This window comes from Brassica napus, chromosome A8 (genome assembly GCF_020379485.1).
Source record: "Brassica napus cultivar Da-Ae chromosome A8, Da-Ae, whole genome shotgun sequence".
Lineage (NCBI taxonomy): Eukaryota > Viridiplantae > Streptophyta > Magnoliopsida > Brassicales > Brassicaceae > Brassica > Brassica napus.
In genome coordinates, this window is record NC_063441.1 from 2,684,698 (window position 1) to 2,700,713 (window position 16,016).

General features: G+C 28.8%; 2 protein-coding genes and 1 long non-coding RNA gene across 8 annotated transcripts; 1 reads left to right on the top strand and 2 right to left on the bottom strand.

Moving 5' to 3' along the window:
• Window positions 1-5,948: 5,948 nt before the first annotated feature.
• On the bottom strand, window positions 5,949-7,431 carry LOC106443916 (mitogen-activated protein kinase kinase kinase 20-like). The gene has a single exon (XM_013885463.3). It carries the CDS (start codon window positions 7,055-7,057, stop codon window positions 5,987-5,989), a length of 1,071 nt encoding a protein of 356 aa, XP_013740917.2. The 5' UTR covers window positions 7,058-7,431; the 3' UTR covers window positions 5,949-5,986.
• A 1,235-nt stretch (window positions 7,432-8,666) lies between these two features.
• Window positions 8,667-9,949, top strand: LOC106443917 (mitochondrial import receptor subunit TOM6 homolog). Of its 2 annotated transcripts, none has more exons than XM_013885464.3 (2): window positions 8,667-8,929; window positions 9,719-9,949. In XM_013885464.3, exon 1 carries the CDS (start codon window positions 8,750-8,752, stop codon window positions 8,912-8,914), a length of 165 nt encoding a protein of 54 aa, XP_013740918.1. In that variant the 5' UTR covers window positions 8,667-8,749; the 3' UTR covers window positions 8,915-8,929; window positions 9,719-9,949. The 2 variants fall into 2 exon arrangements, with proteins under 2 accessions (XP_013740918.1, XP_048593524.1); XM_048737567.1 differs by having other exon boundaries at window positions 8,668-8,916; window positions 9,718-9,949.
• Window positions 9,950-12,428: 2,479 nt separating this feature from the next.
• On the bottom strand, window positions 12,429-15,170 carry LOC125576988. Of its 5 annotated transcripts, XR_007315307.1 has the most exons (5): window positions 14,626-15,160; window positions 13,403-14,516; window positions 13,190-13,273; window positions 12,963-13,039; window positions 12,429-12,836 (listed from the first exon to the last, which is right to left on the bottom strand). It is a non-coding gene; the product is annotated as an uncharacterized LOC125576988 (long non-coding RNA). The 5 variants fall into 5 exon arrangements; XR_007315308.1 differs by having other exon boundaries at window positions 12,963-13,953; window positions 14,458-14,516; window positions 14,626-15,170; XR_007315309.1 differs by lacking the exon at window positions 12,963-13,039 and having other exon boundaries at window positions 14,626-15,169.
• Window positions 15,171-16,016: the final 846 nt, after the last annotated feature.

Consider the following 16,016-nt stretch of genomic DNA (forward strand, 5'->3'; position numbering starts at 1 on the left):
AATAAATAAATATATAATATAAGAAATAGAAATTTTTTATTAAAATTATATCTGCAAAATGTATAAAAATAACTAATAAGTAAATATTAATTTCATTGACTATTATAATATTATCGTTTGATATAAAAGGTAGAAAATTAGAATAAATAATATAACATTTGAAAATCAATATAAAATCAAGAAAATTAGAATATGTATATTTACAATATAAGAAAAAAAATTAAATATAAAATATAAAAATGGAAAAACTAAATTAAATATCTATCTGAAAAATGTTTATAAAAAACAATATAATAAATAGAAATATCACATTAAACGTCTATCATAATATTAAAATAAATAAATATACAATATAAGAAATAAAAAACTACATTAAACATCTATGTGAAAATTGTATACTATAATTAATAATAAATAAATATACAGTATAGAAATAGAAATATTACGTTAAACATTTATCTTTATATTACCATTTAATATAAAAGTAATAAAATTAGATTAAGTAAATATACAATATAAGAAACAATAAATAATAAAGCCCTTTATAAAAAAACAATAAATAATAAGTAAATATACAATATATAAATTAAAAAAACTACATTAAAAAACTATCTGAAAAATGTATACTTTTACATTTTATTATTTTCAAATATTTTTATAAGTAAATGTATGATATAAAAATAAATAATAAGTAAATATACAATATAAGAAATATAAATATTACATTAAACATCTATCGTAATATTATCATTTAATTCAAAAGCAAGAAAATTAGAATAAGTAAATATAAAATATAAGAAAAAAATAATAAATATACAATATAAGAAATAGAAAAACTAAATTAAAAATCTATCTTAAATTTTTATACTAAAATAAATAATCAGTAAATATACAATTTAAAAATATAAATATTACATTAAACATATATCATAATATTAGAATAAATAAATATGCAATATAAGAAAAAAAGTAAATAATAAGTAAATATGCAGTAGAAGAAATACAAATATTACGTTAAAATATTATCTCAATATTGTTATTTAATATAAAATAAAACAATATTAGAATAAATAAATATACAATATAATAATAAAAAACTAAACAATAATTAAATGTACAATATAAGAAATAAGAATGTTACATTTAATATCTAGCGTAATATTAGTATAAGTAAATATACAATATAAGAAATAGAAAATGTATATAAACTATCTATCTGAAAAATGTTAAATAAAATAAATAATATGTAAATAATATATTAAAAATATATTTTAATATTACCATTTGCTATAAAACAATAAAATAGTTAGATAATTAAAGTTTGAAAATTAATATAGTTCTGTGCGTAGCGCGGAGTAATCCCTAGTGCTACTGAAAAAGTAGATTAGTATAAAATTTGCACTCAGTCGCGAATCTATAGTTTTTTTTAGGAAAAAAATATAGTTTTTTCCCAAAAAAAAATTTGTTCAAAGGAAAGAGAATATAGTTTAAACGCTAGCATACCAAAATAGCAAAAAAAGTTATCGTCTTATGTTCACTGCATCTGTACTCGATACGTAATTAACTTATTATTATCTTGATATGGTAGGTTTTGAAACGTTAGCAAAAGATTCCGTTGACTTTGATGTATGTGGTGGCATGGTGACTCGATTATTTATTTATTTGCAGTATAAAGGCCAAAAAATATCTATAAAGATATTTCAGTTCATCTAACATATAACACGTTCCCACTTTCTGTACAGATATCTATAAAGATATTTCAGTTCATCTAAAAAAATATCTATAAAGATATTACTATAAAAATCTTGATTTTAAATCTACTTTTTTAGAAAGGGTTTACTATTAATTTAAATCTACTTTATAATTGGAAAAATTTCTGAACACAATAATGAAAGTTCATGTATATATTGGTATATACATAATACATTTATATCACATATTTATACACAAATATGTTATGAACTCTCAGACCTATACTTTGTGTTTTTAGTACACATTGTTCAAAATTCTCAATGTTTTCATTAAAAGCAGTTAGGAGATTAACGTGTAATAAATATCATTTGAATAAGCGCTGAGACACATGCAGACAGATTCGACTAGAACTTTAATCAAACAAGAAAGCTCATATATAAGCAATCTAGAAGTACGTAAGCGTATCAGTAAACATTATAAATTAATAGTTAAAATAAGCTTGTCTCGTGGACTGTTGCACTTGTATTGCTCGTTTTAGCTAAATTAAGAAACTTAAAATATGTATAGTATAAAGTTTGCTTATTAGCATTGTGTTGAGATATCATCCAACAAATCTGCCTTGTTTGATGGACTGAAACATGGCAATAATCTATTTTATTAATTTTTATGTTTTGCTGAAGTAATCATGATTAAAGTCACTACTTGCGTTGCTAGATTAAAGAATTACTACATACAACCACGTGGAGAGATCTCCTGATAATCCATTTTTTTCTCTCTCTCTCTCCCTGGTTTTGTCGTGAAAATATGTCCAACACACGATACATATTTCTAATCATCTGTTTTCCTATTGAGAATTAATATTTTCAATTTGTCAAACTATGGATTCCAGCCCTGGACACTTGTCCGTTCGTGAAAGATAAATATGCTTCAGATTTCAAGTAGCATATAGATTGAAGTTGTGTTCGTTGTTGTGTATGAATATAATTTTTTTTTTGTAATCTATATCTATATTATTATTTGAGAAGTGAATTTCGTTACTTATCATATTCTCTATATGACTAGTGACCGAGGAATGACGAGGATTAGGAACAATGCATTTCATAACGTTTCTAAAAACATCATTATTCACAAGAAATAACTTTTTCCTCTCATTCGCTTTCATTCATTTTTCTGTAGATAAATAAAGAAGAAAATCATTCTTTCTAAAACTTGAAAAGAAACACATGTTCCTTTTCATTCCTGCTATTTTATTCTTCTACATTTATTTTTTATTCAATCATCTTGTTTCCATAATGGTCACCAGTCAGACCCTATAATTTTAGGATAAATCATTTATTAATTAATATAATTATTTTAAAATTATTTAATAAATATAATGATATATAAAATAATCAATAAACATTAAATTATTCAAATGATATATATATACTGTTATTTAAAAAGATATATTGTAATATATATACTTATCAAGATATTTAGAACATTGAACTAAATAAATAAATATATTTTAGGATAAATCATTAATTTAATTTATATAGTTATTTAAAATTTTATTTAATAAATATAATGATAATCAATAAACGTTAAATTATTCAACTTATATATATATAATATTATTTAACATATATATTTTAATTTATATTCTTATCAAGATATTTAGAACATTTAATTAATAAATAATTATATATATTATTATCTGAGAAGTGAATTTGCTTACTTGTCATCTTCTCCATTATTTTAGGATAAATTATTAATTTAATTAATATTATTATTTAAATTTTATTTAATAAATATAATGATATTTATGATAATCAATAAACATTAACTTATGCAACTGATATATATATATATATCTATATATATATCTATATATATACTGTTATTTAAAAATAGATATTTTAATATATATATATATATATATATATATACTTATCAAGATATTTAGAATATTTAATTAATAAATAGATATTAACCATTGATATTAACAATATCAACCAATAATATCAAAATTACGTTTATCTTATATTTAGTTTTAAATATCATGAATAATATTATGTTGTGATTGTTTATAACTTTTTTCTTTTCAGTCCACAAATAAATTAAGTATATATATATATATATATATATATATATATATATATATATATAAATTTTAACTTCAAATCGAAGTTTCCTAAAATTATTATTACTATAAGATTTTGATCCAACATCTATATCCCATAAATACAACTATGAAACAAAAGAGTAAATTTAATATATTAATTACCAATATGAATATCATAGTTTCATATTATAAAGGTAATTTAAATTTTGTACCTAATTTAAAAATTTAACTTCTTAATAAAATAAACATTAAAACTAAAAATTGTTAAGTATATATATATTATTAGTCCGCACAAGGTACGGATAATTAACTAGTTAGTATTTATTTTGACTAGAACATCATGATGTTAAGTTGTTTGTTTTTACTATTTATCATAATATTTCTAGCATTTGAATGCTATTAGTTAAAGACTAAACACATAATTAATATTATTAATAATAAATTGATTATATTATTTAAAGAAATATTTTTAAAACTATATTTGTAACAAAAACTACTGTATTTTATATTTCAATTTAACCAAATATTTAATATTATGATACTTAATTAATTACATAAAACAGGATTTTACCGTTTGTTGATAAATCTTGATTTCTGCTGTTTTAGTTGAACAACTCAATTTTATGGTTCTGACGGTTGAAATTTTGGTTAAAATAAGTGAAGTTATGATCTATACTATTATTTATGAAGTGATTTAGTTTATTGGGAAATTTGTCAAAACTAATCTACAACTTGATTTTAACCCCAAACCTATATCCAAACTTGAATCAAATGCAAAACTAATCTAAAAGCCTTGTGAAATTACAGCACAGCCCCTTGTGACCAAACAAAAAAACAGAAGCCATTTTTACGAATATAGCCCTAGTACGTCGTCTGAGTCGTCTAAGATGTTGGAAGTCGTCTGGACGACTTCAAAGTAAGTCTTCTGATGTAGCTGATCTTAAAAATAATTTATAATTTAAAAAAAAATATTTTGATAAGCGAAAAATTAAAATCATGTAACTATAAACAGTTTTAAATGATATAAATTAAAATATAACAAAACTGAATTGTTTTCAACATAGATGAGTGTAGGTAGTTAATTATGATATTCTTTGATCTAGGGTTTGACAACATCTGGGTTGTAGTATTGTATGTATTTTTAGGGTTAGATTTTGGAAAAATTAATTTTTTACCTATATGTATTTATTTTTGTGTATAGTAAACACTTTGAAGTTTAATTTGATTTTATGAAATGTTTAGTTAGTTAATTAAGTTTAGGAGTTATGTTTACGATCTAGATGACTTATATTTCAGTCGTCTGTTGATATCTTGCATATTTGATGGTAAGATTTCACACAAAATCAAATGATAAGTGTATAGTCTGATGCACTCTTTCTGCTTTGTTATTTATTTCTGATGAAACATCTCTCTTTGTCACATGGCTTTTGATTCGAGGAGTGATGATTGATTGGCTAGATAACAATTTCAAAGTCTCTTCCCATGTCTTTTATGTTCCGAGACGAGACATAGAAAGCTTTTGTGTTGCCTAGTTTAGTAATGCTTTTGTTTTAATGGGAGTTTAGTAGCTATGTGTTCTGTTTAAAGCTGTAATGATAATGCCTCAGGCTTAACATTACAGCTTGTGGAACGCTAGTTACATCTGTAGCTGTTCAGAATGAAAGGCAATGATTCTCAAGTGATTCACTTGTCATAATGGTTCTCTAAGTACTAATCTTTGTTGAATCTGTGGTCTTCTGGTAGCCGCAGGAACTCTTCTGATAGCCTAAGACATACCCCTACGCTTTCAGGAGCAACGAAATCTATTTCCACTTTTAGAAAACAGTTTGAATAACATTTGATAAAAACAGCTTGCTTCACCGTCCACGGCTCTATATCAACAGAGCAACCCATATAGTAGATAAGTTTTTGAATAAGGGAACTGTGTTGTTAGGTTGTAAAGCTTGTTCAGATTTAACGTCCTCTTTTCAGGCGTATTAGGATTCTTAGAGTTAAGAAGATGGTTTTTGGAGTGCTAACCACAGTAAAAAAGATTGAGATTTTGCTGAGAAAAGAACTACTTTGTTAACATGAGACTATAGGTACATGAAATCTTGATCTACAAACTAATCAAGAGAAAGTACTTACTAAACCTTAATCAACAGAAAGCTACAGACAAAAGTTAATCATCAGATAACTACAGACTAAAACTTAATGGACAGACACTAAATTGAAGTCTGTCGATTTCTTCAACCTCAAGACTTTGTTCAGAGTTCTCTTAAACTGTGTGGTCTTTGTCGGGAAAAACCTGAACTTCAGAGGCTTTTTGTCTGAAACAGCAACAACATCCGCCGTTGGTTTCTTGTTGGAACTTGTTCGTCTGATTCTCAACTTGAACAGCTTCAACAGAAACGAGTTACTTGTCTTCTTGTCCTCTGCTTCTTCTTCAACTTGTGGACGAGGCAAGAAGGGATGAAGCAACAACTCACGCGCGCTTCCTCTCTCCTCAGGATTCCTTGAGAAACACGTTTCAATAAAAGCCTTTGCATCAGAAGGCAAACTCTCAGGGATCTCAGGAGCTTTACCACAACGAAGACGAGTCGCTAGAAGATTGATATTAACACCTTCCCAAGGAATCACGCCCGTGTACATCTCCAGTACCAAACACCCCACCGACCACAAATCTATTCCTTTGTTGGCGAAGCCGTCACGGACAGACTCAGGCGGCATGTAGATAGGAGTCCCCACCCACGGGAACTCGCTTTCCCAGAATTTAGGAACCTCTCCCACCTCTAACGTGTTGCCGAAGTCAGAAATCTTGAGCTCGAACGAATCTTGTCTCGAAGGGAAGACAAGTAAGTTGTCTGGTTTGATGTCGCAGTGAACATAACCATGGTCGTGAATCGAGACCAAACCTTCGAGAATCATTCGCGTGAAATCTTTTACCAACGGCTCCGGCAACTTTCTGTCGGCGTAATGGTCCATGAAAGCGTTTAAACTACCTTCGGAAGCGTACTCGAGTTGAAGCTTGTGGACTTTGTTACCGTAATTGCTGAGACCTTGACGAAGAGAGTGACCGAAACATGTAACGATCCTGGGACATCCCCTGAGTTTGAGAAGAATCTCTAACTCTTTTTGGAGAGTGTCGTAGTCTGCGTCGTAAGAATTTTTGACGGCGGAGAGAAACGAAGAGCCGTCGTCGGGGTTAGTGTAGCGGACTAGGTTAACGTAACCGTAAGCGCCTTCTCCAAGAAACTTCACGAATTCTTCGTTTGACTGCATCTTTTCAATCGGAGTTGATTTTCTAGGGTTTCGAGAAATAATCGCTCTGAAAAGAAATTTTAGGGTTTGAATCGCAATGGAGAAAAACGTAAAAGAAAATAGTGGAAGAGAGCAAAATAGAAGGAAGTGGAGCTAAGGAGAAGAGATATGAGTCTTTTGTAGATTTGGGTTCAGTTACGTCGGTGACTAACACAGACACGGAAAAAAGGAAATTCGAGTTAATAATTTCCTTTTCTGAGTTACTCAAAAAAAGGAAAGTTTAAGCGCCCAGAGAAAAAAATTTGATCGAATCTAACGGTTTAAACAATCTGAACGAAACTAAACCATTTTATCTAATAATAAACAAATAAAAAATTGGTCACTAAGAGCACCATTAATCCTAGCACTCTATTTGAGGTGCTTAATTTTTTTTTCTTCTCTGATTTCAAAAAAAGAAATTAAAAACGAACCAATCGCGGACCGTCACATATCAGTAGAACCCGCGAAACAGAGTTAACACCGACGCTTAAATAGGCAGAAGAAGCACATGTGCTTAATTTTTGTGTAGATCCCACCCACTATTATATTAATTTTTTGTTAAGCTCCCCCTCCCCTCTAAGCACCCCCATTAATGCTGTTATAACAAATTTTATCATAATAATAGAAAAACAAATTTAGTAGTTTAACTTTTTGGATTAGTTGTTTCATTATGTTCATTGTGTTTTTCGCTTCCCTGGCTTAAAGGTTAATGAATACAATTCAAACACTTAATATGTATTTTATTTTCATATTTTCAAATTTCTTTTATGTTTTGTATTTTTAAAAATACACTGATAACTAATATCTTAAAAATATAAATTTTATAATCTTTTTATTTTCATAAGAATTATAAATATATAAAATTAATAGAATTAGGTTGATGATTTATTTTTTGTTAGTGGTTGGTAATACATATAAATTATTTCTACATGTCAATAATATTATTAAAAATATTAAACTACACAAATAAAATTATTTATGTTCACAATCACTTAAACATCATTTCATAATTTTTAATATACTATGATATTAATTTCTCTTGAGAACTACTTCTTCAAAAATGTTAAACGGATTTGTTTATCAATTATAGATTCAACTCTTACGATTAAGCAATTCGAACAAAACTAAACCAAATGACACAGAAATAACTCAATTTTATAGAGCTGAAAAAAACTTAGGTGTGTTTGGAAATGGTTGTAGAAGTTTTGAAAAATTATTATATCTTTTTTAAGTTATTTATAAAGTAATCATTCTTTAGTTTTTAAAATTTAGTTTAGAGCAAAAGAATTAGAAAAGAAAAGATGTTAGTTCTAAAATCAGGCTTTTAAAGTTTTTATTTCGAGTTTTGGATATTTTTAGAAGTAAGTCATAGCAAAGTAAAAAAAAAAAATCACAATCAAACTAAATTTTAAATTAAAAAGTTAATTCTACAGTACCAACCAGTCAAATCCATATATTCGGGTTCGAACAAACCGTAAAGGAAAAAAAAAAACAAATCGCACATCTCCCAGATTGGACTAAAAAGCCCACTTAACGGGCCCATAACCACAAGTCGGCCTACCTATCTATTATTACTACATAAAAGGAGACGGCAAATCGATCGAGGGTTAGGGTTTTAGAATCTTAGAAAAGCTTTGTTTTCTGAAGAGAGAGAGACAAGAAGAAACAGCAGTCATGTTTTCTGGAATGTTCATGGAGAAGCCAGACAAAGCCGTGGCTTTGAAGCAGCTACGGACCCATGTTGCTCTGTTCGGCGGCTGGGTTGTGGCCATCCGTGCTGTTCCGTACGTCCTCTCGTATTTCTCAGATTCCAAGGAGGAGCTTAAGCTCGACTTCTAAGACTCTGATTCTCAGGTCAGTGGTAAACTTGATTCGACGATTGTGTCTTCAATTGATATGATTCTGCTTTCTAGATTATGTAACTTTTGATCTGAATTGAATTAGGGTTTGAAAGTTTCAATTTTTTATTTTATGATTGATCTTTTAGGTTATTATCTCTTTGCTATTCTTAGCTTAAGGTTTCACCAGCTTGTTCATGTGATTGTGCTGATTAATCATTAAAGTATCATATGCTTCAGCTTATGACTTAGATGAGAATACTTTCATTGTGAATCTATCATGTATTTGTAGCAAATTAGTCCCATGGAGAGTGAGGGACTGTTGAGGTATTGACTATATATATATATACTTAGGCAAGCTAGTTTGTACTTTTTTTTTGGCAAGCCTGTTAAATGCATCATAACTTCTCTGTTCTTAGCTTTGTTTATAAGTCTTGTTCATGCATCATTGATATTGATATATAGGTATGACGTTGTCTTATATATACCAAATTAGCCCATGCAGATTTAAGATTGCTGAGTATTGAATATATATACTTACTACATGTGCAAGCTAGTTTGGCCCATTTTGTGCTGGCGTGAAAGTCTTCTTTAAGAAATGTTGACGTTTCAATATCCAGAACATGATAGAGCAATCTTCTGTTTATGAGTAGTAAGCAGAGAGTGTGCATCTGAAATGTTTTTTTCATATAAATAATTATGTGTGTGATCACCAAGTTATCGATTCAGCATTTCTCTGCACATTTCAAATGTTTTGTCTCTTGAGCTTACTAAAAAGATAACATCTTCTTTCATCTTTGTGCAGTGTTGAAGCGGTTGATATTTAGATGCACTGTGTGGCAATGGAAGACAGACATTGTTTTTGGCGTATTTGCAATTTTCTTTAGACTTGAAATAACCAAGCTGTGAGAAATAAAAGTTATTATAGTGATGTACTTTTGCTATTCGTTTGTTACTTTGGTTTCTCATCTCTCATATCCTTTCTTCTCTTCTGATTTATTGGAAAGAGTACTATGAGCGTGGTCGTTATAAATCATCTTAAGCTTTCTACAAACGACATGCTTATCAAATTCTTCCCAAAATTGTCTTGAATCTGCAGAATCTTCTTCTCTTCTGCTGCATTCTTCTTATCAGACCCAAAAAATTAAAAGCGTTTTACTTGTGAAACTAGTAAAAACAGGACATTTCCAAGAACATCTCTGTAGTAGGTTTTCATCAGAGTATCTTATGTATAATGTTAAATATAATTTACTTTTAAATTAAATCAATCACAAAGATTTTGAAGCAACGTATAATTTGTCGGTCTCTGATTCGATACTTGAAACTAAAACTGGTATTTGCTTGGTCAGATAATTAAACTTTATTTACAAAATTTGGAGTTAAACTATTTGTCGGTATTAACCATTCAAAACACTATTGGATATCATCTCATAGATCCAGGGGTGGACACCAATTACTCGGAATTTTTGGTATATTTAGCATTTGGTTTGACTTCTAAGAATAGTAAAATTTTGGACTTGGATTTGGTTTGTTAAGACAGAGTATTTGAAGTTTCAAATAATCGTTAAAAATGATGGACTTGCAAATTAATTATCTTGCTTTATTATTTCCAAGTTAGTTAATAATTAATAGTAAGTTATTTGATAATTCATTAGAATTCAAAGTTAAATAATTTTTTTTATTTATAAAAGATATCTCATTATTTTCTTATATAAAAAATAGAAAACTCCAAAATGTTCATACAAATATATCACTTATGTTTGACTAAATAAAAATATAAACTAGATATTTTACTATGATTTAAGAAAATATATTTTATTCATTAAAAAAAACGAATAACAAACCATACAACAGTAAGTAGTTTTTATTTAAATATTAGAGACTTTTTCGGGTTACGCCCGGGTTCGGACAAATATATTTACATTTAACATATATAATACATATAAATTACGGTTAATTAAAAAAAAATAAACGGTACCTTGAGTTTAAAATGCTTGAAACTTAAAGTTCAAGTTGTTGATGATACAAAATATATATGGGATGATGAATATGCGAATGAATAAAAAGTTAATTAAACTATAGTTATAATCTAAACTAGACTTTGACCCGCGCGCCCGCGCGGGTGTATATTTTGAAAAATATGTTGATATTTGTTTTTCATGTAATTATTATGATTTGGAAAAATGAATCTGAGGAACAGAACTAATACCGATCCAAAAATATAGTACCAAACCCGAACATAAATTGATTAAATATTTGAATTATCCAAAATTTTGTTATTTAGAGAACCAAATCTGATCCGAACTGAAGTATTTGGGTACCCGAATTTATCTAAAAATAGATTTATATACTTATATATATTAATTATTTTTAGATTTAACGTATATAAAACATCAAGAATGATACTTTTAACTTGGTTTAAATACTTTAAATTGGTTTAAATACTTAAAAATATATGTAGATAGTCAAAAGTAAATATCTGAAATAGTTAAAGTATACTCAAATCACCAAAAATACTTAAAATAATTATTGATTCCATATCCAAAATTTTAAATCAAGCCAATTGATATGTTAAGCTTAGGTATTCTGACATATGTTATTCAAATATATTATTTTATTTATAAATTTTGAGAAATTTAAAATATATAATGATTTAAAACTTTTAAAATAATTCAAATGGGTTATCCAAACCCGTCAAATCCGCAAAAATCCGAATCGAACTCAAACCAAAATTTAGAAACATCCTAATAGGACTGAAATCTTTGACCCCGAAAACCCAAAACACAAACCGATCAGAACCAAGCTTGTATGGGTACCCGAAAGCCCATAGTCATTATTATATACGTATATTGTCATCATATAATTAATCGTATTTTATACGTACCATCATATAAGTAATCATATAATTAATAGTATTTTATACATACCATCATATAAATAATTACATATATTATATTTTAAAACTTAATATGAAATATAAAAACCATAATTTGAGTTGTTATTTCAAATTGGGCTTTGTATTGTATTTTTCTTATATATATTGACAACATTTTTTTATAATGGTTATTGAAAAATAGTTTAGTAAAAATCCATTTTTGAATATATATGTATATTTTTGAATCAATTTTTGATATAAATCAACTTTGAATTATTATTTTGATTTGAAATATGTATATAAAGTTTAATTTTTTTTATGGTTAGTTTGAAAAAAAAAGTTTTAGGCAATTAGATTGACCCATTTTAGTATATTTTAAAACTGACACACATAGATAGTTTCTTATAATATGATGGACTTTCAATTTTTCTTAATAACATAAACCCATTACATTTTTTCTTAATACTATTATCCTTGTTTTCAAACAAAATTAATTTTTTTTTAAAAGACTACAATCCATGTTTCCAACCATTTCTATTCAAGTTTCCAAACACTCTAATTTTGTACTTGAGTTTTAATAAGATAGATGCTCATTTATCTGACTTATTTGGATTCTTATGAAAATATTTTTAATCACTACTGATCCAAACTTATGCACATCTCATAGTTTCAAATAGAAAATCCAACACATATATAGTATTTATACATTTTTTCTCTTTTCTAATTGGATCACGACTCGCAGACAAAATGAAAATTGGGTTACAACTCTGAGTGTTACCTTCTCACTCAGTGAGAGTGCCTATCCACAGAGAATAAGATCTTCTGTACTATCCAGTGACTTATCCAGAGAACAAAGCTCAGCAGGAATTCTGTGAAAAGTAATGATGGGGAAAGCAGCCTTGATACAATTTTGGCAAGGGCTAAGCTCTGAACGCAAGTCTAAGGCATCCCCTTTCAGATTGCATTTAGTGCACTTGATTATCAGTCCCTTTGCAAGTCTTGATTTTAGGTTTCTCAGCGTGTCAGTTTCAGAGTAAACTTACGGGCCCTGAAAAGTTCATTCAGCAGCTTTTAATATTTTTATTATTAGAAGGGGTGGTGTAACACTTTAGCTAAATTCTATAGACGGGATTTTCAGAAACAAAGATTGGCAAATGTTAGAAGTTTTGTTTACCATTTGATACTGGCGCTATGGACATGGATAACATTTGAGAAAAAAAAAATGCTCTTGAATAATGTTTCTCCAATGGCCTAACAAAATATTAATCTAACCGAGTAAACCTCACAACAACAAAATGCTCAGTTTTTATATCAGATCCCCTTTGAAGATAACAGAGAAAACACGCACCAAGACATGAACGATTCTCAATCAACTGACATACATCATAAGAAATCACTTACAATTTTTATTTTTGCTTTGAAATTACTTGAAAGGTAAGTGATTTGATCACTTCTTTTGTAAGACTGGTGTGCGTAAGCTAACACCTAATATAAGATTTCAATTAAACACATCATCCGTGAGTTATTGTTAAGCTAAGAACGGATAAACTACAAAGAAATCTCGGAAATTAAATAAACAAAAAACCAGACTACAAAGAGAATTGTATCTTAAACCTGATTAATAAAAGGCTCCACTTGATGCAGTAGCTCATATCCTCTAAAATGATTTCAGTTGTGAGAAAGTGCATCGAGTGGTTATGTCAAGGGTCCTGTTACTCTAAATGAGGCGAGTCATATATAGATGGTGGAGATGGGAGAATTGAAAGGGTCGTCGCCATTGGAGGGTTACTGAAATAAAGAGTGCTTTGAAGAATTAAAGTGAAGAAAAAGTTATATTAACATGAAGGTTGACGTTAGCTTTTTTGGTCGGAGAAAAAAGAAGAGATCTGTGGAGAATGGAAGGAAAAAAGGTTACTTGGGACATATTGGATTCCTAAGATCGGATTTCTACGGTGAGCAAAGAGAAAGTTAGGTCTAAGACACTAAATAGATAAATAACCTGGCCAGCCGATACATTTGGATCCCATGTAACTTCACAGCCTTAGTATATTCAAAGAAATAAATATTTGAGGAGTTACTTTCATCTCCATCACTCTAGTGTCCATACTTACGATGAAGTTGTACTATCTCGGTGCCTTAAGGTCTTTTGTCACCAACATATATGCCTACAATTAAAAAATTCAAACACATAACATATCTTAAGTTAAGTTGTACAAATCCATTCTGAAACCATATCAAAAGTAAGTGGACATGAAACCTGGAAACAAATCGTAGATTTACGTAAACTATAGATTCCACCGATTTCAAAACGATTTGAGATATGGTAAACTCAGTTGAAGTTTGAAACCATAGTGCCAGTGGAACAAAGTAGAAATATGTACCACACATAAACTAAGATACATGTGCTCATAAGGCAAGGAATTATACATGTTAGCTTTTCACCGAAAACATACGAAGAAGTAAAGTGGGTATGCATATTTAAATTTCTAGAATTTAGAGACCTTATGCCTTTTATTTTGCATCATGTTTGTGTATCCATACCTTAGATGATCAACTGAAAAACATCTCACCAGTTTTACAAAATCAGGAATGCGGAAACTCGAAAGAAACCTGTCTAATGTCACTCTTTCAGATGTTGAATTTAAAGTTCAAAATATTTTGACACTTACTTCTTCCGAGTTTGGGCAGCCGTAGCTGTTCGCAGGCAATGTCATCTTCAAGGCCATACCTGACACATAAAAAAAAAACGATTTGTAAATTAGTTACGGTAATAACACATAATCAAAGATAATGAGTCGGGAAAAACTTGTTTTAAAACATATATGTCTCTTGCTTACCAAAAAATCTCTTGCTTTTAGCTCCGGTTCTGATTTGGTTAGCGTTTAAAACCTTGTTCACCATCGTACGACTCATTTTTCTCTGATTTGGGAGATGAAGGAAACAAAACCCCATACACTGAAGAGAAGGAGATGAATAAATGCATCTTACCAGGATTGCGCCCGAGTTGAATTGGGTTCTAAAACCGGAAAATTGTATTTCGTACTGAAGTGGAGGTGACGAAATTGAAACAAACAATCGAATCGATCTATAGTTAGTGAGTTTGTGGATTGAATCAATACATAATTATGAGAGATGGAGGAAGGTGTGGGAGATGAGAAGACCATCATTAGAAGAAAAAAAACGTTTAGTATAAGGAGAAGAAATAAAAAATTAGTCTATTAGGGAAGTCTGATTGATGACGTGGGGTTTTAGGAGTATTTTATTGGTCTGAATATTGTTGCTGACGTAGATAACTGAGGTTTGGAGAAAGTGGAAACGATCGCTATGGAGGAGAATCGTCTGAGACGATTGAGGAAGAAGAAAACGTGGGTGTATCTATTTCATCGGAACACGCGATTGACGAAGAAAGCTTGACTTATGTTTTAAATGGGTCACAAACAAATTTGAAAGGCCCAAAACATTTGGTCCATATCGACAGAGAATGTGAAGTGGCAAAATAAAATCATATGGTTGATTTTTCAATCCTATGTGGACAGTCTAAATGAGGTTCATATTCAACTTTTAGTATTGTACTAGGGCCTTTTCCGGGCTACGCCCGGATTAATTTTCTATAACATTTTTATAATACTCAGATCTTATGGATCGAAAGACAATTATATGTCTATCAAATACAAAACTTGTTTAATGGTAACTTGGAAACAATTTAGTTTGCGCCTTTGTATTTGTTTGTTATCTAAAACATAGAGTGGTGAAAGATCTAACTAACTTCATAGCCAAAAATGAGTTTAAGATTTAGATACATGAACCTTTCACTAATTATCTACACATAATTTTCTTGGCATCACTTGTGAAAAAATAAATTGTAAAAAAAATGTAAGAAAATATGTCTACGATAATTCTCAAATTCTATATACCTTTTGAATTTCAAATATAAATTATATCATGTGCTCCTCCTTCAAACAGCAAACACCACCGGGTTAAAACAAACCCCTAAACATCTTCTTTTTAGATTTATTTACGTGAAGCAGTGTTACAATTATATTTTTCGGTAACACCAAAGTATTGTCAAGTATATATGTATGAATACAGCTTCAATAAGTTAAATCAGGTCATATCTCATATTTCCTGTATATTTTTTAAAATTATTTTTCTTGTATATGTATTTTACGATAGAGATTGCAATAATATGATTAGGATATATGTTAAAAGGTTAAAGTTATCCCTATAT